Raw genomic sequence first — 25,751 nt, 5'->3', positions numbered from 1 at the left:
TTTTGTTTAAATTATTTTTTTATCATCACTGAAAAAAAAAATTGGTATTTTTCATCGGAAAATGGTCATATGTTTAATTCCTTGTCATTTTTCAAAAGGCAGCCAGCAGTTTCTTTCAAAAATTACCACCTTACAATGACTTGTTGAAAAAGTTTTTGCTACAATAGTTCATCTATTGAATGAATACTGTTACTGCTGGAAATTAAATTAATAACATGTAACAGCTGCAAAAAAAGTGTCCTCATATAGCTAAATATTATGCCAATAAGTGCCTATTTTGCAAGGAAAAATGATTTCAAACACAGTATAACTTTGATTTAACAATTTCTTCAGTTTAACGATACATTTCAAAGGTCCAGATTTAACTGCATTGAATGTATGTTCTCCTTGATTTAATGATATCCTTGATTTAACGATATTTTCCAGTCCCTTGAAAATCATTAAATCGGAGTAATACTGTATTAAAAACATATTTTGCTTCTTGCTACTTTTACTTATTATTCTTTCTTTTCTAATTGTTCTAACAAATAAGTCATTAATAAACTAATTAGCTTCAGTTTTACTTTATCATTAAAAAACTATGATAAAGAAAATAATTTAAATGTTTGAAATTTACTTATTGAAAAATTAATTTACATTGAGAGAAAAAAAAAATTGATTGATAGGCAAACTTCAATGATAAAATCAAGCTTAGATTGGATGGGCAGAAGGGTAGTTGAGCCACAACCTTCTACAAGAAAACCATCAAACAGCAAATCTAAACGTCCTCATGACACAACAGCAGAGCGCAGAATCAAAACACTTACTTTGCTGTAATTTATAAATTTGTGCTTCTACTTACGTTGTTTGGTCTGACTTTACTTACTTGGCGGTTTAGTTCTTTAAACTCTCCCCAACGTGTATGCCAACTCAGAGGAAGTTTCATTCCTCGCTTTTTTTTCACTGTTACTACTTCGCAAAGAAGAAAGGGGGGAAAAAATCCTTGAGGAATTTTAATAATCTATATTGAATAAAATTACATTTTTCCAACACAAACAGGTAAGTGATTTATGCATTCTTTTACATTAAGGATTAGGAGATATGTTTCTAAAATTATTTCTTCCTATACATACATAAACTTATTGAAGATATAGAAAAATATGATAGATTAAAATTTATTATTGGCTTCAAGTTTTTTTTTTCTAGCGATCTATGATTAGTTCTTTCTTGCAAATTGCAGTTTTACAATAAAAGAAATATTGAATGAATTTCTACATTTTGGATAGTTTTTACATTTTGCATAAAAGGAATTCTGATAACTGAATTTCCTGTTGCCTTTTCATTAATATTGATAGAATTTATCTATTAAATTCATTAACATTTCTTGCAATAAAGCTATAAAAAACTTGCATTACAAATGTCGCCTAGCGACAGTTAAAACAAATTTTAACTTTATAAAAAATTTTAATATTTCATTTTTTGATATTCATTTGATTGCTTTTTGATGTCGATAGTGGTGTGTTATTTATACAGGATGACAAGAAATAACTTAGACACACATAATACACCATAACTTTAATGCTAATGAAAATATTATGACCAAACTTCAAAATAAATATGAATACGTTATTTCGTCTAATGTACTTTCAAAGTGGCTACCTTGAAATGAAATGAAGGAGAGGGGGGCTCAGCAGAGCCAAGCACTGCGACCAGAGGTCTATTGTACTAAACCCCAAACTAAAATCTTAAAAAAGACCAGTAGCCGTAGCAAAGATTAACAGGCATTTAATGGGAATATCAGATTTCCCAAAGATCAAGTAAGTGGCGGCCAAGGTGTTCAAACCTATAGGCAGAAAAGGTGTCACAATCACACAGAATATGTGCAACAGTTTCCTCATGAAAGCGACAGCCTCTACAAATTGGGTCATCAGTGACGCCCATAATAGTAAGATGCCACTTCAAGGTACAGTGACCAGTAAGGAGGCCAATAGCTCTTCTGACGCTGTTCTGACTTAAGAGCTCCTTTGCCCTAATACTAGGGCAACCTCTATTAAGTTCTTTCGCCTGCCGCTGTCCATCAAGGTTGCGCCAGTTATACTGTTTTTTACCAAAAATATCAAAAACAGCAGTTCTAATAAGATTTTTCGAAATCCCAATTGCTGGCTCAGGGCCAACAAAAGGGATATCAGAACCATTCCGAGCAAGATAGTCGGCCTTTTCATTTCCCTGCACTCCAGAGTGTCCAGGTACCCAGCAAAGGGTAACCTTGTTCAGCTTTGCAAGATTGCAGAGCAAATTATAGCACTCCCAAACGATATGGGATGTCATAACAACCTTCTTGAGTGTGTTTAAGGTAGCCTGACTATCGGAGCATATATGAACTCAACGGTCTCTATAGCCACGACTCAGGCAAATACCACAACACACCAGGATAGCATAAATTTCAGCCTTCATTTCATTTCATTTCAAGTGGCTACCTATAGGATTAATACAGAGCTTTAAACGCATCACAAATTTTTCGGCTCTGGGCCGCAACTCACTCACTGATATTTATCCTATGCAGTGGTGCAGTAAGAGGGTAGGGTTGAAAACACCCACCAATGCCATTGGTTTTAACATAAATGCATTTAATTTATGCATATAAAAGGGCCGTCTTTCAGAAGGTATTTTTGATCAAAAAACCCTTACTGAAGGTATTTTTGATAAAAAAAACCTCTTCAGAAGGATTTTTTTGGATCAAAACGAGTTGGCGGTGCAATAGCATTACCATGATCACAATAGAACTTTTTATGCATGTTTCCAAAAATTATGTGATTATAAAAGTTTTAGTTTGTTAGTTGCTTCAACTCCAATTACTTTAAAATACAGTTATAATTGTTTATTGCATTATTATCAGTAATCTGCACAGAATGTAAAACGCAAGAAGTAAATGAACAAAATTTAAACATGTGTATTGAAATTTAAAGAAGAAAGCTATATATAATACTGTTTGATAGCCATAACTTGTGAATTTAGAACGAAAAGTCTTCAACTAAAATTTTGGGGATCTTAAAACATTAATAATGATAAAATTATATTAAATGGTTTTGGAAAAAAATTAGAGATCCTGGTTGAAAATAATAGATTGCATTTTTCGATTTCAACTATACTTGCTTGTATTATAAGGAAGTGCAGTAGAACATTGATTTTCCAAAAACTCTTTAAACCAAAACCTTGTTTAAGAGCCCACAGTTTCTTTAGCTTGTATTCTAAAATTTAAAGATTTCTCAGTTTCCTTAAATTTTATAATTTTTTTCAAACAAAACTGGTCTGTGCACTCGCTTTGTGGGTAAGTAGTGTACATTTAAAACTAGTTTGATTTTGGTAACTTTGAACTTTGGAAGGTTTGATACCGTTTGAAAATAGGGGGAAGAAAGAAATTTGAAGTGTGTAAAAAACAATTTTACACTTGTTAGGTTGAAATGGGTGCATTTACCTACTGTTGAGTTAATTATCACCGAAAATCAAAATTGTGAAAGTGTGAAACACCGCGGCTAGTTTGGAGTTTACTGTATTATTCCATTTAGTAATTACTTTTCACTACATATTTCTTAAAAATTGAAGAGAAAAAAACATAGCTAATTGTAGTATGTATTGGTAACAATATTTCAAGTGAATTATTTCTAGTGGGGTCCTTCCCCTGCTCTCTCCTACACTTAAAGACACTGACACTTAAAAAGAAAGAAGAAAATTTATAAACATGGTGATGAATGATGAAATACTTCCTTAAAGTACAACCAGGGTTTGGTTGTACTACCAGGGTTGTACTTTAAAGTACAACCCTCTTTCATTTTAATTTGTTTCTTTTCTACTTGTAATTCCACTTATCTTAACTCTTAGCAAACGGTTTGTATACGTTTTCTATTTCAACATTTGCTGGATTTTTATTACTTTGGTTTCTTTAAATACCCATTGCCCCTCATGAACATATAGTCTCTTTAAGGAACCAAATTGCTTGTGTAGGCGCAATCAGTCCCAGGTTGGGAGCATAGATGTAGTATAACAAGATGCATAGCTCCGTAGTAAAAGCTATAAGCCGCCATTGAACGTGGAAAACTTGAAATAGACCTGTAAAAGCGTAGCCTACGTGACTGCAACGTTGTTTGCATCCCATCTGGCTATGGCAAAAGTTTTTGCATGAATGAAGTTTTTGCTTTTCGGATATTTGCTCGTCTAAACTAGAAGAGCTAGTTGCCCATGGAACTAATTTCTACTTGTGTATCTAGTTAATACTTCATCTATGGTTGGGAACCACTGGTATAAAGATTCCTTATGACTCTAATGCTTTCCTTAAACAGGTTTCATGATACAATTTTCCATCACTAAAATGTAAACCTTTTTATTTCTTTCAGAGTATTTCTACATTATGGTTAAGAAATTTCGGCGTTCATAATTTTTATTGCTATATGAGGCATGTAGAATCAAAATCGGCTCAATCCATTATTAAACATTATTATAAAAAACATTTCATGCTCTAACAACTAAATGTTTCTGAAGAAATAAATTTTCTTTTGGTTTCCGTTGTATGACTACAGTTTTGTTTTCTTTTTTTCAGTTCGAAGTATTGTCTAAGTATTTACAGATTTATTTATCTATTTTGTAAATTAATTTCACAACATCCAAAAAAGAAATACTTTTTTCTATTGATTACTTGTACAGCTAGCCACTAGATGGCAGCATGAATGAAGAACAGAATTGCACATGGCCGACAATGACTTGCATGCGCGCAATCAGTCCATAATGTTGAGGTAAACAAATAAACTTTAGTAGTATTTAAGTTATTACTTTGCTTTATAATTGTTCTCTAATTCTTTAAAACTAATTCTGCATTTTAGTTTCGCATTTGAAGAAGTCTCGCTGCTAAACGGTTATTAACTTTTGAAAGGTGCAGTTTTAAATAATGAAAAATGCAATATGAAATCGCTCGTCGTATAAAATGTGTCATCAACTGAAATACATAAATGTATTTCAGTGATGACACTTTTTTCAGTCAAGTTAAGCTTTTAAGTCAACAACAATAATAAATAAATATGTGTTTCATAAATGAGCATTTAAGAGCCCAGTTTCAAGAAATTACCAGGGGAAGAGCCGCAGATTTCCTTTTTATACCTTAATAACCTTATTTATACTCCATTGTTCGATTTGTGTGCTAATATTTTGATAAATTAACCCTTCGAAACCAGAAGGTGGAACTGCTCTAGTGCATTATGCTTAATTTTCCATGAAAAAGCTCCTGGAGTCCCAATCTTTTGGATCCCCAGAGCATTGGGATACTCTGATTCTCATATTTTTAGGGCTGTGCGTCCACCTATACTTAATGTGACCCGAATTTTCAAACTAAAAATCACAACATAAAGGGGTGGAGGGGGGTCGTCTTTTTTTTAAAAATCATAAATTGAAATGTTATTCAGCTGCACCTTCTCGGGGACGGTGCCAGAGGACTGGAAGCTGGCTAACATAACGCCACTCTTCAAGAAGGGGTCTAAAGGTATTGCTGGGAATTATAGACCTGTAAGTTTGACTTCGGTGATTTGTAAGATTTTCGAAACTTTGATCAAAATTAAGATCATGATGTTCTTAGAGACTAATAGTCTGTTGACTAGTTTGCAGTATGGTTTCAGGAAAGGTAAATCCTGTACTACTAATTTATTGCATTTCTACGACAAGGTTACCTCAGCTTTAGATAACAAAAAATGTGTGGATGTTGTTTATATTGATTTTCAAAAAGCTTTTGACAAGGTACCGCATGTTGCTCTTCTCAGCAAGTTAGCTGACATTGGAATAGGAGGAAAAACTTTACTTTGGGTTAGAAATTGGCTTACTGGTAGGAAGCAAAGAGTAGTTGTGAGAGGAAATCATTCTAATTGGAGTGATGTTTTAAGTGGGGTTCCTCAGGGATCAGTTTTAGGGCCTCTTTTGTTTATTATATTTATGAATGACATCAATGAAAATATTTCTGGAAGCATGAATTGTTTTGCTGACGATGTAAAAGTTATGGGGATTGTCGAAAATGAAGAACAAGTAAAACAGCTGCAAGAGGATTTAGATCATATTACTAAGTGGGCAGATAAATGGGGTATGGCAGTTAATGTAGGGAAATGTCAAGTGCTACACTTAGGTCTTGGAAATAAGCGTATGAGATATCGTTTACAGGGTTCAGTCATAAATCAGGCAGATAATGTTATGGATCTGGGTGTCTTTATAAATCAGGACTTCAAGTTTAGTCAACAGTGCAGTATTGCTAGTAACAAAGCCAACAAAATGCTTGGGTTCATCAATAGGTCTATTTCAAACAAATCTAAGAAAGTTCTTCTGCCTTTATATAGGAGTTTAGTAAGACCTCATTTGGAGTATGCTGTTCAGTTTTGGTCGCCTTATCTGAAGAAAGATATTTTTGTATTGGAAAGGGTTCAAAGAAGGGTAACTAAATTAGTAAGGGGACTCTCAGATTTAGATTATGATACCAGACTTAATAGGCTTAACATGTATAGCCTGGAGCAAAGGAGAGTCAGAGGGGACATGATTCAGTTATTTAAATTTATCAAAATGAAAGATGTAAACGGATTAAATTTTTGCGGGGAAAGCAGGACAAGGGGTCATTGTTTTAAGCTATTTAAATCTCAGGCTAACTTGGAAATCAGGAAAAACTACTACTTTAGCAGGGTCGTGGGCACTTGGAATAGCTTACCGGAAGAGGCGGTAATGAGCAAGGGAGTGGATAGCTTTAAGAGGGCCATTGATCTTCATTGGGGACTAATTAATTGACTAGGACCAGCCTAGCTGGGCCCAGTGCCTGTTGCTGGTCGTCACATTTGTATTTGTATTATTTGTATAAAGCATTTAAATCGAAAAGAAACTCAATGTGCCATCATTTCCTAAAGCTTACCGCAAATAACTACAAAGGTGTTAGTTTCATATGCACGGTTGGAATGAATAAGGTTTCCTTAGCAAATTTTCGTAACTCTTATGACAATTCTTGATATTTGTGTAATTCGGTCTGAGCATTAGAGTTTGATGATTATGTATTTGATTGTGTGTGCTACTACAAGCATCCTTGACCGACATTAATTTCTTAAATCTTGAAGAAAATTCACTAAATGCTGAACGTTGATTTCTACCAGTGTTTGAATTCGGATGCAGAGGCGGGGACAGAAATAACTTTTGGAGGGAGCCCAGAAATTGAATAACCCTTCCCCCCATACAATAATTCATGTTCTGGAAATATGAATGTTGCAGATCTGATTGGTGTAGAACTGATTTGAAGTTAATTTCATTAACTTTTTAAATATTAATATTTTAGCAGAACTTTGTAGTGAACCAACCTGCCACAGTCCCTTTGTCCCTTGATCCACATTACAAAAACAACTTCTGTTCCAATTTTAATGATAAATATTATCCATCATTTGTAACAAGCAAATGTGTTTTGTGGTTAGAATTAAAAACCGAAGTTTAAAGATCAATGTAATTAAAACTGACCAACATTCTACTTTTGCACTATATTTATGCCAGACCTGTTATATTTTTTCAAGAATCAGCACAAGTTGGGTTTTTATCAACTTCATTATTACTAATACTTGAGTATTACTTTTTTAATGGTTCTAAAAAGTTTTTGTGGATTTTCTAAAACTGAGCCAACATAACCCGGGTTCTTGGTCTAAAAAAAATGTTGTCCTGATTTATTTCTTCGCAACAATAAATAAACTGCAAATGCTTAGGAACAAAAAGAGCTTATTTTAGGGTAGGAATTCAATTTATTGCTTCATTCTTCATGAAAACCATTTTAAAAAATAAACTCGACAAAAAAAAAAAAAAAAAAAAATTGTTTAATATAACTGTCCCGTGTCATTATAGGAATTGTAGAACTATAGGTGCTCTTTTTTGTGAGTCTTAAATTAAAAAAAAACATAGGTATCAAAATTATCAAGGCTGGTCTAACAAGCCCCCCCCCCACTTCCCCTATTATTTTATGGGGTGATCTGGTGGTCTCGAATTTCAGTATATTTTCAGTGTGACATTTGAAAATTTTCCAGTATTATATCTCACAAAAGAAAAAAAAATCACTTTCACGACAAAACAAAAGAACAAAGTAAGGCATGTCATTAAGTACATTAATATTAGGGCCATTAAACAAAAAACCTTATCTTTTGTGCCATACATGACCAATCGTACATTAAATTAATTAAATGTTACTATTTAAACGGGAAATAATCAAAATTTTGTTGCTTAAGAAGATATGTGATTTCTGAAGGAAAAAATGTTGCCTTTTATAAATTGAATTAAGCGAAAATTTAAGTTACCTTAAAAAATACAATTTTGAAAGTTTTGGTTTAAAAACATCTTCCTAACATGTCCCCTCCCCTTTAAAGTTTATCCAGAAATTTCGAATTATCAAAGATGATCCGGTATTGATCACTTCAGATAATCAAGGTAAATTGCTAGTAAAATTTGAATTAAAACTTATTACTTCTAATAACAAATTCAAGGCAATGCAAAAAGCAGACTGAAGAAATCAACATAGCCACACTTGGTCTGTTCCAACAGGAGAGCCACCTTTAATCTGATTTTTTACATATAAACAGGGATGCAACACCCCCTAAAAGCAAGGATGCACCAACTAAATATCCCCCCACCAATAGCAGGAGCCTCCTTCCCCCAAAATGAAAATAATGCCCCTCAACCCCCTCCCAGGTGGGCATTCCTCATATATATAATGAAGAAATATCCATAACATGTTTCATACAATTCGAATTAAAAGTTTTTTTGAAGCAGATTTTAATAACGGCTAAGCTTTTATTCATGCGATTGATAACCGAATTCATTGTTGGCCGACAAGGAAATTAAAAGCAATGATTTAAAAATTTTATACGTTGCTAGATTCTATTTAATAGCAAATAAAATACTTAACATTGATTTTTAATAATATAAGGCTTTTAAAAGGACTTTCAATTTTCCCTCTTGATTCTACAGTTGCGACTCTGTCGGGATTTTTTAAAATTTTTAATTTTATCGTTGCTTGTTAATAATTATTTTGGTGTGTAAATGTATTACAGATGAATTGAGACATAATAAAAAACCTTCATTAGGTAAGGATAGTTATTACTTTCACAGAAAATTTGGAAATAGTTTAAGCAAAAATTTCTATGTCTTTTGAGTATAGAGTCCGTAACATGCTATATATCTTCCTATATTTTTAAAAATTCAAAACAAATGTAAAATTTTTTGCAATGCTATGACATAAGTACACATAGGACCATGCATTTAGAAAAAGTTTAACTTTACTATTTGCAGTAATCATCAGTAGGAGGCTAAAACATCCTTATGAAGTGTTGAGTGAATAACAGCCAAATACTGTGAAATGCCCCTGGAACAGACATATTCTGCACACCTATGGGGGGGGGGGGATTTGTTCAGTTTATATAGCAGCCTATCCTCTGATACTGTTCGACTGAATGGTTTTATTGCTGGTTGTTTTATACTTTTTTTTTTTTGTTCCTTCACCACAAAAATCTTTCTGTCTATATGCTCTTTAACTGCTCATTGTTGCTAGCTGACTTTGTTTGCTTATTCTGATGGGATGGCAGGGGGTTACATCCTTATTAATGGAAGAAGTTGATAACATTTCTAAAATTATTATTTTTTCAGCCAAAGAACTAAATGATTTGCTTAAGAAAATGACGGAGTGGAAAGAACTGCAAGAGGTAGGTTTTTTGTATGTTTTTTAATGTGTCTCCCTCTCAAATTATCCCCCCCCCTAAAAATCTCAGTGGCCCAATCTGCGCCATGACGCCCCCTCAAATGGGCCCCCTTAGAGTTAATGGGCCCCCTCATCAGATGAGCACCCCTGAGGAGGGCAAAGGATGTATACTCAATGCAAATTTTATTGGAAAGCATGAAAAACGTACCCTTTTGATAAATCCCAGGCTACAAGCATTTGTTTGCAGTAAAATGTTCAAAAAAATCTAGTTGAGAATTTTATATGACTTTTATTAATTCATTCAAATTCAGCAACTGTGATTCTTTTTCTTTTTATTATTAATGTTGACTTTTTTTTTCAGGAAGAGTTGGAAGTTTTGGATTCTATTTATGATGGAGATGAAAATTTCAAAAAAATTTCTTCAAGCTCTTTCCGATATAAGGTAATATTAAAACTGTTTTATTTTGCATTCTTTTTAGAGCAGTTACTTAATGTGAAAATTTTGTTATTGTCTTTAAAAAAAAGTCACTTTACATTTATAAACATAATATATTTCATACAGTAGATGAATAAATTCAACTTACTTTTATGACTAAGATAAGTTCTCTTTCTATTCAATACATTTTTAACATTTATAAATCTTAATATATAAAAATCAATGTCCTGAGATAACATATATATATATATATATATATATATATATACATATATATATATATATATATATATATATATATATATATATATCAACGCATAGCCGAAACCGCTGAAGCTTCAGACTTGAAATTTGGCAGGCATGTCCGCATGATTACAAAAGTAACCACTAAGAAACGATTTTTCGAAATCTCAATTAGTTCGGGAGAAATTAATTAAAACCCCTTTATTTCTGCGAAATTAAAAACCTGTCATTGAAATTCAAATCCCTTATTTTCGAAGGCTTTCCTCCATTCAAATCATTATTCAGTACTTCATCTCAACTTTTGGTCGATAGCGAACTATAAATTTGATATTGTTTTTGTTTCTCTCGTGATTCTTCGAGGATTTTCTCAAGTCAAATCATAATGTTTCTGTCTTTTGCTTTTATTTTTTCAAAACTAGAAACGAAGTTTTTAAGAACATCATCACAGGCGGACTATCCTTTTGAATTTAGAAGAGTGCAGTTTCCTGTTAAAGTTTGCTTTGCAATAACCATTAATAAGTCACAAGGACAGACATTAAAAGTAGCAGGGATCGATTTAAGAGAAGACTTTTTTTCACACGACCAATGTTATGTAGCTTGCTCCAAAGCCAGTTCATCAAGCAGTTTAATAATTTTAGCACCAGAAAAAAAACTAAAAATGTTGTATACAAAGGAGTTTTAGCTTAAACATAGGTATAACAATAAAATGTGGATGACCTGTGTTTGCAAAGATAATCAATACTTTAAAAGGATCGTTAATAACAGTTAAAGATCGGTTAAGGACAAGGGCATATATATGTAAGGAGTCCAGGGTTCCCGGGATCCTCCCCAAATTAGAAAAAGTTATAGGTAATAAGTAATTATTATAGGGGATTTTCGAAACTAGGTGCATCACCAAGCACTGTTAACCCTTGCTAATTTCATTACCCGAGCAATGTTGGGTACGGGAATGCTAGTATGTTATAATACTTAGATAAGAAGTGATTTTGTTTTATGCTTTGCTTAAAAACAAGGTTTCTATCATCATGTACGTTTTAATATAAAAGAATATGTTGAGCAATTAATTTTCTTAACTATATTAGTGATGGTGTATAAGAAAAACTGCAAATTTTTATTTGGTTCTGTATACTGAAATGAACTGTAATTTTGGAGTAAAAGCAGCATTGAAAGAGTGAAAATCTGTTTACACACAGAAAGAGGGATCTATGTAGTATTGCTTGTTGAAGTTAAGATTGTATAATTCAGTGTAATTAAATTTAGAGCAACACATTCTAATAAAAAATTTTGAAAAAAGAAAAAAAAAAAAGAACCGACTTCAAAATTGCTCTAAAAAGTGAAAAATAATTTTATTCTTTAAACTCCATTGATAATAGTTTTAAACATAATTTTTGAAGTTGGCGCAAAAACAAAAAGTAAAATCCAGTGTAACCATGCTCCGTTCATATTTTTTTCAGAAAATCATCCAAAGTTAGGAACGAAACATTTATATCGTTGCTCAAATATGCTGTCATCAATACATAATGTATGTGGCAGTGAAGAAACTAGGCCTGGTTAAATTTATATTTGTAGTTGAGTTATGTCTGTGAATGATCTTATCTATCGTTTTTGCGCCAACTTTAAAAATTATGTTTAAAAGTATTATCAATGGTGTTTAAAGAATAAAATTATTTTTCACTTCTTAGAGCAATTTTAAAGTTGGTTCTATTTTTTTTTCAAAATTTTTTAATTTCATTCTTTTTAGTCCAAATGTAGGTATTTCAGTAAAAGTAAGAAATTACCATCACGAAACTTCACCATATTTTTTTCATAAAAATGCTCCATACTAAAAAAAAGAAAGAAAACTAAGCACGCATTAAACTTTAAGCGATTGGCACTAAAAATTTATCTTTGTTCCTCTCTGGAATTCATAATTTGTGTGTTAATTTAATTATAACCATTTAAATATTCCATTTTCCCTAACTAATTTGCATTTCACAGCATACAAGTTGCTTGTGATGCAATCCTGTATAGTTGAGGTAAACCTAACCTGGTAGTATTGTGAAGGCCAGCAGATCCTGATTACTGCATCCCCTCGCTTCCAGGTTAGGTTTACCTCCACTATGGAGCAATGACACTGAAGAAACTTGATGCTTGCTTCAGAGAAGTCTTTATTCAAAATTATCATTACAATTACTATTAATGCTACTGTTATATGGCACCAAACTTTTATTACAATGGTTTTCATATTTAATCATTTACTAGGGAAATTGAATGAAATTTGCTGTTTTTTTGCCCATAACTTTTTGTCTGAGGAACAAATATGGGGTCAAACAAAGTAATGGGACCTAAGTTGAGCCATCCCCTATCCATTAAAAAAAATAATAATCAAAATCGGTTCACTAGGTAAGTTGCTGTGAATGGACCAAAAAAAAAAAAAACATACATACGGTATGAACTGATAACCGCCTCCTTTTTGAAGTCGGTTAAAAATAAAATTAATTTATAAAAATAAAATGAATTGAATTTAATTAATGATTTTGTTAAAAAAATCACTTGATTCTGATCAATTGACTTAAATCAATGTTTTTTTTTATTAAAAAAAAAACACTTGATTTAAATCAATGAACCCTGGTTAATGTCCACTAATTTTAGACTGCTGGATTTTATGGAGAGCTTCTGGTATTACTTTATTTCTCTTCTTCTGACATTTCTTTGTTAAAGAATAAAAAGAATCAAGGAATATGAGATAAAAACTTGACAGAAGCAAGAACTACGTTTATCATAAAAAGTTTTCTTGTTGCGATTTTCTGCTTTATTACCAGGTTTAATTTTAATAAAAATATGCAAGAGACTTTTTTCTACCGAACTTAGAATGTAAATTCCTGAATCCTGCCTGATGTGTGGTAGATCTGAAGAAAAAAAACATCATTACTAATTTCTTGGGTTGGAATTCTGTCAGTCAAAATTCGATTTGTATCGATTATGCATAAAAGGTGGGTGTGCAGGAGCTGGATAAATGATATTTTTAATGATTTGTAATTGTTTCTTAATATAATAAGAAAATACTTTGTAATAGGAATACTGTAAATTTTTTTTTTTTTTTTTTTTGTCATGAAAAGCTTCTAAATTTCTATTTTCAAAGTTTGCCACAAACTGACTTTCGTAATGATTCTGCATGAAACTAAAACCATATCAAATATGTTAACACACACACACACACAAAAAGAGTTTCATTGTTGAAAGAATGTATCATGTTCTTGTTAAATCTTGTCATTTCTAATAGCCTTATCAAATTTTACAGTTTGGAGCAGACGATGATCCCAGATCTTTTCTACTGGAGATTTGCTGGATTGATGGGTATCCCAATGTTCCTCCAAAGATAAATTTAGATGCCTTTTACAACAATAAATTGTAAATACTCTTTTCTATTTTAAATTGACTTAAAATTATTTGAAATGATAGGAAGTTGTTTTGTGTTCAAAATAAAAACAATATTCATTTTAATTCTCCTAGCATGCATACTTCTCATCAGGGGTAAACATTTTCAATCTTCTCACTGATTTCCATCTTTTTAAAAAAACTCAGGACAGAATAAGACAAAACAGAAGAGTTGAAAAGTAATAAATAATCAGTGAGTTAAGTTTAGGAAGTTGTTAAGATTTGTTTTTTATGTAATTTATTTTATGATACAAATTATTACATATTTAAGAGAAATTGCTACTCGTTACCTAATGGTGATGGTCACTATTCTGAAATGCTCCTGGTGGTTTGCACCTGGGGTTTTGTTTTTTAAATTTCAAATTATTTTTTTTTGTAATTCAATTTTTTAGTTCAAATTTCGCATAAATTGCCTATTAAAGGGGTTAAAAATTATTTGCACATATTAATATTATAGAGCGTTGGAAAAGGTAGAATTTTCCCTGTTCTACACAATTTGCTTCAATGCTCGAACTTAATTACTTTGAGAGTTATTTTCGTTTTTAGCTCGAATTGTTTTAGGCTTAGCTGAAATTTAGGCATTACTTTCTTCATTAAATCTATCAGTATAAAATTAAGGAATTGTCCCACAGTTTTCTTTTTGGCACTATTGGAAAAAGCAACATTTCTTACTCCAGATCTATTTTGACCTATGGTCGCAAAACCAAGCTTCAATCTCCAAAGGAAAAAAGTTACAAGCCGTTTTAATCAAATTCGAAAAATCTCATCTCCATTCAAATTATTGATGTTTTATTTGGTGTTGCCATAGTTTTACGTCTTTTAGATTCGTTTGTTTCTTCTTTCTTATTCACAAATTTTAAGGGTTTCAATTTTAACCGAAAATCTTAGGCTCAACTTAATTCAAGCCCCAAGCTAAAGAGCAAAATATATTACTAAAGACCACGAATATGAAAGCGACTTTACAAATGTACAAAACTGCACTTTTGCATTGCTCAGGAGTCCCTTATCCCTTACGGCTCTGCAAGTTGTTACAAGTTATTTTGAAACACGGGGAAAAGGTGCTTTTTTTTCGAAAAGGATCTATCTCATAATGTGTTTTTAATCTGTTTCTTTCTAATTGACGATTTAAATCTTTGTGAATCAAATAAGATTGAGAAGCAATTTTTGGTAGTGGGTGAGCCAGCAGGGGGCGGAGCGCCCTAGTTTATTAAAAAAATGCTAATTCTTCATTGTTTGTTAGTATATTCTGTTTTTAAACACTTTTTGCAGAAAATAAGTTTTAAGTGTAAACTGCTCTATTCAATCCTTTAACTTACTTAACAATAAAATTTTGAACGCACCACATTCCCTCATATTTGAAAGATATTTATCATGAGAATTTTTGCAGCTTTCACCCTTGATTCTCATTCTGAAGAGTTCCAAAACCTAGGGTTGTTCAATATGTGGTTGAATTGTGTTTAAATTAAGATGTTTAAATTTATCTGCTCGTGCTATTTATTTTTATGCTTGGTTTAAGATCATACTTAATAACCTTATATTTAACATGAATTCATAAAATTTAGAATTAACTAATCAATTTCAAAACCAGTCAAGGATGTGTATCATTTTGAATACCTATGGTGCTGAATGGGGAGGGGGGGGGGGTCTTCTAGTGTCCCGATTGAACTTTTCAGAAGTCTGGCAAATCTACTCATGAGGAATGGGTTATTCATGGAGCTGAAATGCTTAGAGGCAGGTTTTTTTTGGAGGGCTCGTTCTTTGAAAGTGGAGTGGGAGGTTACTGGTTTTCTAGTTAATTAAATTAGTCGACTTATATCACAAATGTTCTCTACTTTTCGCTGACACGGAATTACGTTCCTTCCTTGTTTTTTCCCTTCAGTCTTACCTTTTGAGATATTTAGGGATTTCATGTCACTAAAATGACAGGAACTGAAAAAAAAAAAATGGAGAAATGAAATTTTGTGTTGATAAAACGGCCAAAAATATTTTCTCTTACTTTAAGTCTTTCACTTTAATTTCCTTTTCTTTCTTTTAAGGGGTAAAAATATCATACTTTTAGTCAGACAAAAAATATTATAAAAGATTTAACTATATGCATCTCTAATTGCCTTTTTTAGTATTGCAAGGTTATTGATAAGAAATCTGTTGCAGGGTTTTCCAAATTTTAAAGCAGATAAATTCCAACATTTCTCTGAAAAAAAATGCTACAGAATAGTACATTTGTAAAACACTGCTGGACTGGAACCAAATAAAGTGAGAGATATCAGTACTCTGGCAATTTATTAAAGATTTGTTTTAGTTTACATAATTTATACCTCTAAAATCGTTAAATATGTATATAAATATCTTTCTAATAAAGATATATATTATTCTTTCCATTTTTCTCTTTTGGAAAAACAGTGTCGGCAAGCTAATAGTAGAGTAACCAATTGCAGCTTTCGCTATTTTTGGGAATTTCTCAGTGAGTGGGGGAAGGAAATTTTAATATTGGTGAAATGCAAGATAAACCATACCAAATTGATTTTCAGCACTCATTATATATTTTTAATGTTTTTCTATTCTCTTTTGATGGTGATTAATTTCTGTGAATGTTTACATTTCTTTCCATCTAACAAATGCATTTTTGAATTAGGTTACCAGATGTGAAAAAATCAATTGTTGATGCTATTTTGAAAGAAGTAAGACAATTTAATACCATTAATTTAAATTTTATAAATGTGTACAGTGCTCAGATAAAAGGAGCTTATGTAACAAGCTTTTCATTTCATTAAAGTAAAGTGCAAATAATGTTTTTTGCCAAATTATTGCATTGGTGCTGACTCTGGAATAAAAGCACCCAGAGGGATTTTTTAAAAGGGAACTCGGTTATCTTAAAAGGGAGGTTCTTGAATCGTGCTTTGAAAAATATTTTAGGTTGGTTTAGAATTTCTGATTAGCAACAGCATGAAATAAAAACTGAAGCATGCATTTGATATTAAAATAATATTCCTCATTAAAATTTATTAAATTTTATGAAATTGGAATTTTCTAACCAACAACTACTTTATGATTATAATTTTCATGCTGTTTTTTGTTATTTAAAGAAATTTAGTGAAAGGGAAACTTGATCAGCAGAATTTTGTCGCAACTTTATTTTCAAGTTGTAAAGTGTATTAGTAATGTATATAAAACATTGAAGAAAATTCTTTTATAATTTTTTAATTTATCTTTAAACAAATTGTCTTTTAAGAAATAATAACAGTAATAAATGCTATACATTGACTAAATTTAAGTTAGTCAATGTTTTTCTGAAAAAATTTCACAATTAGTAGCTGCTTATTCAAGAAAATGAAGGCATTAATTGAAGGTATTCTCAACAGTAAACAAATGACTATATGAACTTCTATGTTCGTATCGTTGTAAGATTTAGTTATGTATGAAATCACAAATACTAGAAACATTTAAGAATTAAAATGTTCCTGATTTTAGTCCCACCCTTCGAACTAATCAATAAAGAAACAAATACTGACATTCTTATGTAATTTTTTACTGTTTAACTCTTAATTAAAAAATTTAACTACAGTAAAGTACCTAGAATATGAAAAGGAAATGTCAAATTTTGGTTCCAAAAAAGCTAAAGTGCCACAGTGATGTTTTCTCTGAAAAAAGTTTTAATAGTCAATAGAACATCAAAACTTCATTTGAAAACAGACCCCACCCCCCTTCTCTACCATAACTATCACTGATCAATACAATGTGGCTCGACTAAGCACTGTCAACAACAAATTGCAGTATTCACACCAATAACCAGAACGGGCAACCAGCACTAAGTGCAACATCTATCAACGATTCGCAGTCTTAATTTTTAATAACAAGAAAAGTTTTCCTTCGCACTTTAATTATAGGTTCCCGGACTTGCTGTGATTCTGGTGGCAGAATTTTTTTCAGTAGTCTTCGACAGAGATTAAAAAACCCAAAAGTTGTGTACAAGGTAGACCAGCATTAGATTAATTACAACACTTGCTATGAATCAGCAAAAAAAAATTCTTTAAAATAAAATGCTGAATTAAAAAAACACGAGAAAAACAAAGGCTATAAAGCTTTAAAATAAAAGGTAAGACTCCGGCACTGATAGCTGCGAGAGCAAGTGCTTTTGACCTCTTCGCCACTGAGTACTCCTGCATAGATTCAGGCACTTTTTTAAAACTTTTTCTATTTTACCTTAAGCTATATTTTTCGGATATAAATATGAGGAATTAGTACAAAAAGCAGAAAAAAAGTCTTTGAAATTCAAAAATAGTCTGCAGTGTCTCGGCTACAGGACTGTGATGATACTGTCTGGCACGTGACATAAGCAATAGCAAACAACACCCATGCAATACAAACAGAATTGCATACTAATAGCAGCTAAATTTCAAACAAGAGGCAATGTAAAATGTTACAATTTAAATATTAAGATAAACTTTAGCCAGCATTAAAAATCTATTTTATGCAAAAGGGTTAGTGGTAAACAACAATGAACTAGCAGAAATTGCGAGACGTATGTCGCAGATTTTTCAGTGGCCTGCAGATAATTTTACCGAAGAACAGAAAGAAAAAATAAATAAAGAAAAAAATGAGATGCAACTTGGCAAAGATCATTTGGAGATCGGAAAGGCGATGCATCAGCATTTCAGCTTGAAAACTTAGTCCCCATATTTGGTCATTCACAAGATCAAAGTTGACTAGATGCTTAAGTACCTAAGTTTTCAAGAACAAAGCAGAATTGGATGTTTTAATTCACTGCAAGCTAATGAAAATAACATAAATTGTGCTGCAAATTTTTTTTTTTAAATAATTTTCTTGAGAAATGGAAAATATTACATTTAAAATTTCACATTATCCTCATTGCTTTACATGCATAAGTACTAAAAACTTTTCAACTAAAATGTAGTCTCATGGGAATTTTTATTTTTAAATTATATTTTTGCAACAAATTCAGAAATTTACCTCTTAATGTGTGGCATAGTCACCATGTTTGGTCATTCCCAAGATGTTGGTGCTACACAAGACTGTTTAAGTGCCTAGGTTTTCATAAACAGTATTAGATGTGTATTGCAATGCAAAACTATTGAAAATTATTCAAAATGTGCTATTTTTTTCAGATAACTCCTTAATTTTTATCTTGAAAAATGCAACATTTTATCTTTAGAATATTATCTTCATTGCTTCAAAGGCTAATGTGCTAAAAACTGACTATTTTATCTAAATTGCAGTTTTTTAAGAATTTTTAATTTATTACTACTTTTATGTAATAAATTCAAAAACCTATTTATAATCATGAATTTTCGCATGGGCACCATGTTTGGTCATTAGCAAGATGGAAATTGGCAAGAGAATTAGACCTTTTCTTCAACACAAACTAGATAGAAGATAACATGAAATAGTCAAATCATGTTTTATATATATATATATATATATATATATATATATATATATATATATATATACTAGAGGACCCGACAGACGTTGTTCTGTTCAAACTTTGTAAATTAAAAAAATAAAAAATTTCCATACACTATCAAGTGTTTCAACTGTTTTGTTGAAAAAAAAAAAAAAAATAAGTAAAAAGAAAGTCTCTTAAGCTGCTTGGTGTCAGAATGCGTATATTTATTACAACTTGATTTATCTAATGCCCACTGAGCAGTTGTTTTATTAACCATTTTTTTTTCCGTACTTGATGGTTTGTTCCTTCAGCCATACTCAAAGGATAAAAAGCGTCCTCAGATATTAAGTGTAAAAAAGAAACTACCCATCCAGAACAAACGGGAAATCCAGCTGCAACATCCCCCATATGAAAAAGAATAAAACAATCGAAAGGATATCGTTTAAAAGAAAGGATAAAGGTAAAAAGTTCTCTGAATAAGCGAAAATCACTCATCCCCCCCCCCCTCGCGATGGAAAATAAACATTCTTCAACTAAAATAACTAAAAACCCTTAAAACCGAAAAACAATTCTTTGCAATTTGAAATATTTTGCCAAATAAACAAAAAATTACATAAACAGTAGCTTTAAAATGTAAACAAATGATCACGCAACTCTATTGTTTATAGCCAAAGTCGCCAAGCCACCACATTACTGTAATCCAGCCGATCAGTGAGCGAAGCCAACTCCGACCGATTAGCGGTCCGATCTTTTGAACGAAAACTTTTTAAACTTCATACATTGCCTAATTTGTTCTTTCCACCAAAGGTTAAAGATCTCCCACTGCACTGATCCTTTGTGTACAGAACTACCCTGTTGTAATTTATCTGGACGCACATAAAGTTTGTTTCGTCATTGAATTCCATCATCTTTTCCTTTAAAAATGTACTGATTAGTTAGATAATCCTTAAAGTATTCTTGATATTGATGCCAAACCTCATATGGATTTCAGCCGAGAAACAGATATTGTTAGGTACGGCACTTTCTGATCATTTGGTTAGGAAAACATCAAGCAACGATTCGGTCACATGGTTCAACTACGACGACAGAACTCACGTTTTGCGTGAACCTTCCAGTACTTTACTTTAAAATATATCACAGGACCTAAAATCGTTGCTTTCAAGAAATGAAGGCTCTCTCTCTCTCTCTCTACGTTTTATCTATTCTCAACTGACACATCACAGTAAGAAATTTCATTACAAAAAGCAGAGCTGGCTTTCTTATTGTCCTTTGGCAACGGGTTAAATATTTATTTCAGTTCTCGCTCAACAATAGGTTGAAATAAATATTAACCATTTGGGAGATATAACCATCCAATGTTTAAATTAATTAATTAACAAAAACGTTTCCGATTCGATCCATCGCGCTTCAAAGCCATGCTTGCCACAACTTAATTACACACAAAAAATTTGATCAAAATCGGTCCAGCCGTTTAAAAGCCTTATGGTGACAAATGTCCGCACAGAAGATATATATATAATTATTTTCTTGATTCTCATTGCTTTGAAGGCTTTGCTATCAACCAAAACTTTAATCTAAAATGCAGTTTCCTGCCAACTTTTCATTTACTAATTTATTTATTCATTTTTTGGAAAAAAAAATTCAAAAACCTATTATAGCTAAAATATTTCATATTTAAATATATATGTATTGAATAATTGTTTTTATAGTGTGCAGAGTTTTATTTATTTTTATGAAGGTAGTGAAACTGTAGCCCCCCCCCCCTTTATACTTTAAAACTGGGCGACAGTGGTGGCCACTAGACATAAAAAACTTAGTTGAAACAGGCCAGTTGGAAAATTTCTGAGTCTTGACCTTCACAAAGGACGTGTATTTTATGAAAACTTAAAATAAAGCTAATAATAATGCTGCAGATTATTTCCAACTGCCCAAATTAGTGTCACAGACAGGCTAGAAAGTTTCTGCTACGAGGCTAAACACTATTATTAATCAACAAAAGATATTAGGCTTGTGAAATAAATCTGAAAAATCAATAGGGAAAAATTATCATTTATCGCTAACCAAATATTCAAACGAAAAGCCAGCTATAGTTGCCTACAAGTAAGAACTCTTAAGCCATTCTATTAAGCATCAGTTCAGAGATGAAGACAATGAGAATTATTTTGCCAGATTATTGCTTTGGAGTAAAATGACAAGGGCAGAATGTATTACGTTAAAACAGGAGTTTTGAAAATATGGCCTGCGAGCATGTAAAATCTGGTCCCCAGCAGCAAGCCAGCTTTTAGTTTAATAAATCAATGAAGTCATAATTACTAGAAATGTTTAATTACACTGAGAATTTATGTATTTACATTTTGTGATTTTGACGTAAATCAGGGAAGATGACATATATCAGTGTCAATAGTTTAAATGTTTAGTATCATCTCTTAATTCCGTTCCTGTATTCTACCTAAAGAACATTTTCTACTGGATTGTGTTCGTTTTGATTGAATTATATCTACCAGCATTGCAGCAAGACTTTTATGTGGGGTATAGGAAATTTCTGGTTGCACTATTGATAAATATAATTGATCGTACTAGATTCTATCTAATTCTGTTAGAGTTGAATATGCCTCTTAATCTTACATTAAAAAAAAGAAAACACATTACATTTTTTTTTGCACTTTGTTTCATTAGAAATTAAAGACCATTAAACACCCAATAAAAAATTTTGATTGGGAAAAAGAAAAGGAGAGTTGAGAGGAATGGGAGAGTTCTGCATTTATTTCAAACTAAAATGCTAAAAAGAAGTCCAGTAATTGTGGCAGCAAGAGTATAAAGCTGCTACCTCTACTGGACAAGCTAGGAATATTTTTTCATTTTTCATTTCGTCATAACTGCAGTGTTTTCCCATTTCTTCTGATTCTTTCTTGCAGGAAAAAGATGGATAATATTTTAAATACGAACAAATAATAACGTTTAAAATTTTATGTCATGGATTTGGTAGCTACTGGAATAAATTTATTAGGAATCAATTTTGAATTAATTTTTATTATTTAATGTTTTAACTGAGTGAGCAACAAACATTAGTTATGATGCTGATTGAGAAAATTGTTGTACCCTGCGTGTTCATTCTTCTAACAGCTGGCGGATAAGAACTGAGGATTTGAAACTTGTTTTTAAATTCTATGAATAACACAAAAATACTTTTTGCACATTTCAATTATTTCTAATACAAAAATATGCCTATGATTCTGAAATACAATTTGTATGATGAGCTATCTTTATTTGTGGAGGCTGGAGGTATTGGCCTGTGAGTTGCAAGAAATTTTCAAATATGGCCCTTTGATTAATAGATTTGGAAACATTAAAAAAATGTATCACGTCTTTAGCATTTGGTGAAATGACTTTTCTGCCTTTCTTACAAAGTTCTACTTTTAGGCTGAGATGCATATTGGGATGCCTATGACTTATACCCTCATTGAATGGGTCAAAGACTGCTCTGAAAAGTTGGCTGAATCTCAGCCAGAAAAACCTGTTTCTCCAGAAAATACCTCTCCACCAGAAGAAAAAATGATTCAAGAAGAAATGGTAAATGGACTAATCATAACAGTTTGGATAATTACTATGAGTAATTTCAAACCAAACCCCCCCCCCCCCCCCACCTTAAAAAAAATACTATGAAAGCTTTGGGCAACTACATGAAATGTACTTTAAAAATACAGAAAGGTTTTTTTAATTTTCCTATGTCAGTCTGCTTACATTTTAAATTTTATTGTAAACATTTATTTTGCAGCGGGTGGCACAGGGCTGAATTTAGCTTCACACCGCCCCTAGGCAGATTTGAAATCTGCCGCCCCCCTCCACTTACCTGATCCTTATAAAGGTCCATAGTAACCAAACAAAGGAAACATTTTTTCACTGCAAGATTTTTGTGTCTGGCATTATAATTAAATGTATTTAATCTTATGTGCCTTATTTATATTGTATTAATGCTTGAGAATACTTTTCATTCCTTTTTGTACATTAATGTAAATTAGTAATTACAATTCAGCATTGAACATACAACATAGGTCTTTGCTTTTTTGACTAAAGTGTTGATGTATTTTTGCAAAACTTTCCTTCATTTTTCTGATTTTTGAGGAGTTGTAAACTATAAAGCGGAAGAAACATAAAATTACAGTTAGATTTTCTCATCGGTGTAATTTCAGTGATTAGTTTTTGCCTTATTTCAATTTGTGTTTTTGTCTGTATAACTAGTTATCACCCTTTGAAATGAAAAATTTTTTACTCTTGACCTTGAACTTTGGTCTGTTGACAGCTATATAACTTAGCATGTTAATCTTATATACTTTAACAGGAAAAATGTAAAACTAACAGCCATAAATGTAGTTCAGATAGATAAGGGCTGAAATATAAAGATCTAAAAGTTCTATCTTTAACTAAAAAAGCAACTTTTGATGACCTCTAAAAAAAAAGGTCCAGATATGAGAAAAAATAAAAGTGGTTTTAAACATCTTTCATATGCAGCGTTTTGGGATATGAGTTACAAAATAAATGAATAAATAATAACAATAATAAATAGTGGAGCGCAACCATCTGATGAATCTGTTTGGAATGACTTTTTAGTTTAGCTGCTTGCTCCACCTAAGGCAGGTAAACATCAGCATCTGCATAAATGAGTTTTCAAAATATTTGAAGAAAAGTGTGTTGGATTCAATACTAACAATAGGGAAATGTTAGAATTAGATTTTTAAATTTTTTTATTGAGCCCTTTTTTTCAGTGGAAACCAAATAAGCAAGCTTGTAAATGACAAAAATGCAAAAAAAAAAAAAAAAAAAAAAAAAAAAAATTGAAAAACACAAATTTTGCAGTTACTGCCCTATACATGCAGTGCTCGCATCTACGGGCTATTGGATTGGTCTTTACTCAATTTTGAATACGTGTAAGTAACAGTAAGATACCTTGCTATTATTCCTTAGATGTGCTGCTCTGAGGCAACGATATTATATGTGTATACTATTACAGGGTGTTCGGTTTTAACCTGCAAAACCTCTATTTTCGCAACCATTAATCCTACTTCCAATTGCAAAATTGTTCAAAATCAGATGCAGAGTTTAGCTATTGAAAGCTTAAAGTAAAAATAAAAATGAGTCAAAAAATACAAAATGTAACTTTTTATATGGGCCCCAAGTCGCCTAACTTACATTTAGGGAAATAATCTCCATTGAAAAATAATCCCAATGCAAAAACTTTGAAATTAGTACAACCAATATTCACCAAGATATGATACACAGCGTTTCGTGACTTACACTACTTTACACTCGCCGTGAATAACACATTTTGGCGGAAAATACAGTGGTTAACAAATGTTTAAAATTATGTGTGCATAGTTTGGTTTTCCAAATTATTCAAGGTTTTGTAGTGTGTTTTTGCCTATCACGGCATAACAGTTGCATTTATTTTTGAATAGCAATGAAAAATATAACTTTGGCAACTTGTCATTCCTCTGAAAGGGAAATAAGTTCTAATCTCATCATCTGTATGGTTGGTCTCTTGAAACTTTGAATTGGAATATCTCTTTGAGTTTTGGTCGCGCAAATGTCAAGTTGTTTGTGTCAGTAACAGTTTTCAATAAAGATTACTTTCCTAAATGTAAGTTAGGGGACCTGGGGCCCAGTATAAAAAGTTAAATTTTGTATTTTTTGACTCATTTTTATTTTTGCTTCAAACTTTCAATATCTTAACTCGGCATCTGATTTTAAACATTTTTGCAACTAGAAGTATGCATCTTGGACTAACGATTGTGAAAATAGAAGTTTTGCCGGTTAAAACGGAACACACTGTATATGCGTTGTAATGCATGTAAACTAAAAATACCTCTCTGTAGAGAGTTCCTCATTTTATGTCAATTTATATGCTTTCATCCAGGTCTCCTCGAGTGTCAAGAAGGAGAAAAAGCCAAAGCTGAGCAAGCAACAGAAGAGGAAGTTGGCCGAGAAGCTGGACGCGAGAGGGGAACGGCCAAGGGGTTGGGACTGGGTGGATGTGGTCAAACACCTCAGTCAGCTAGGCTCGAAACAGGCCGATGTGCCGCCCTCTTTTTCATAACAGAGGGCCACTCTTCTGTAATTTAATTTATTGTATTTTAAATAAAAATCTATTCTGATGCAGCTGAAATATTTTTTTAGTTCTCAGGCATTCATTTTTCACCTTATAAAATAACTTGTCTCTGTTTGAAGTCTGAACATTTCTTAAATGCATTTCTCTTTGTCCTGGTGGATTGGTAGAGTAAAAAATCATTGACTAGATCAAAATATAATCACTACTTTCATGAACGATTTTGCACTAGAACCTAGTAAACAAAACATAATTAAAATTCAAAAAACAATGAGAAAATAACCAGAAAAAAATATTAATAAGTTTAAAAATGATTAACATTTTGCTTTTTTGTAGAACAGCATCAGGAAAGGAAAAAAGAGATGGATTACAAATATATTTATTATTTAAAATTAAGCCATCTGACAGAAATAGAAGGTTATTAAATAATTTTTTATTT

At 31.8% G+C, this 25,751-nt stretch overlaps 1 protein-coding gene across 1 annotated transcript; it reads left to right on the top strand.

Annotated features, from left to right (window-relative positions):
* Positions 1-4,695: 4,695 nt before the first annotated feature.
* On the top strand, positions 4,696-25,365 carry LOC129224634 (RWD domain-containing protein 4-like). The gene is made up of 7 exons (XM_054859121.1): positions 4,696-4,766; positions 9,661-9,716; positions 10,074-10,154; positions 13,672-13,781; positions 16,441-16,486; positions 22,633-22,782; positions 25,124-25,365. Exons 2-7 carry the CDS (start codon positions 9,690-9,692, stop codon positions 25,301-25,303), a joined length of 594 nt encoding a protein of 197 aa, XP_054715096.1. The 5' UTR covers positions 4,696-4,766; positions 9,661-9,689; the 3' UTR covers positions 25,304-25,365.
* Positions 25,366-25,751: the final 386 nt, after the last annotated feature.

This window comes from Uloborus diversus, chromosome 1, assembly GCF_026930045.1.
Source record: "Uloborus diversus isolate 005 chromosome 1, Udiv.v.3.1, whole genome shotgun sequence".
NCBI classification, from domain to species: Eukaryota; Metazoa; Arthropoda; class Arachnida; order Araneae; family Uloboridae; genus Uloborus; species Uloborus diversus.
This window is presented reverse-complemented; position numbering and strand designations above follow the sequence as displayed.

What these genes read in the sequence shown, in the direction of transcription:
- LOC129224634 (XM_054859121.1), top strand. Translation starts at nt 9,690, where the DNA reads ATGACGGAGTGGAAAGAACTGCAAGAG. An exon ending in CAAGCTCTTTCCGATATAAG is followed by an intron (nt 10,155 to 13,671) that starts GTAATATTAAAA and finishes CAAATTTTACAG; the next exon opens with TTTGGAGCAGACGATGATCC. An exon ending in AAATGATTCAAGAAGAAATG is followed by an intron (nt 22,783 to 25,123) that starts GTAAATGGACTA and finishes GCTTTCATCCAG; the next exon opens with GTCTCCTCGAGTGTCAAGAA.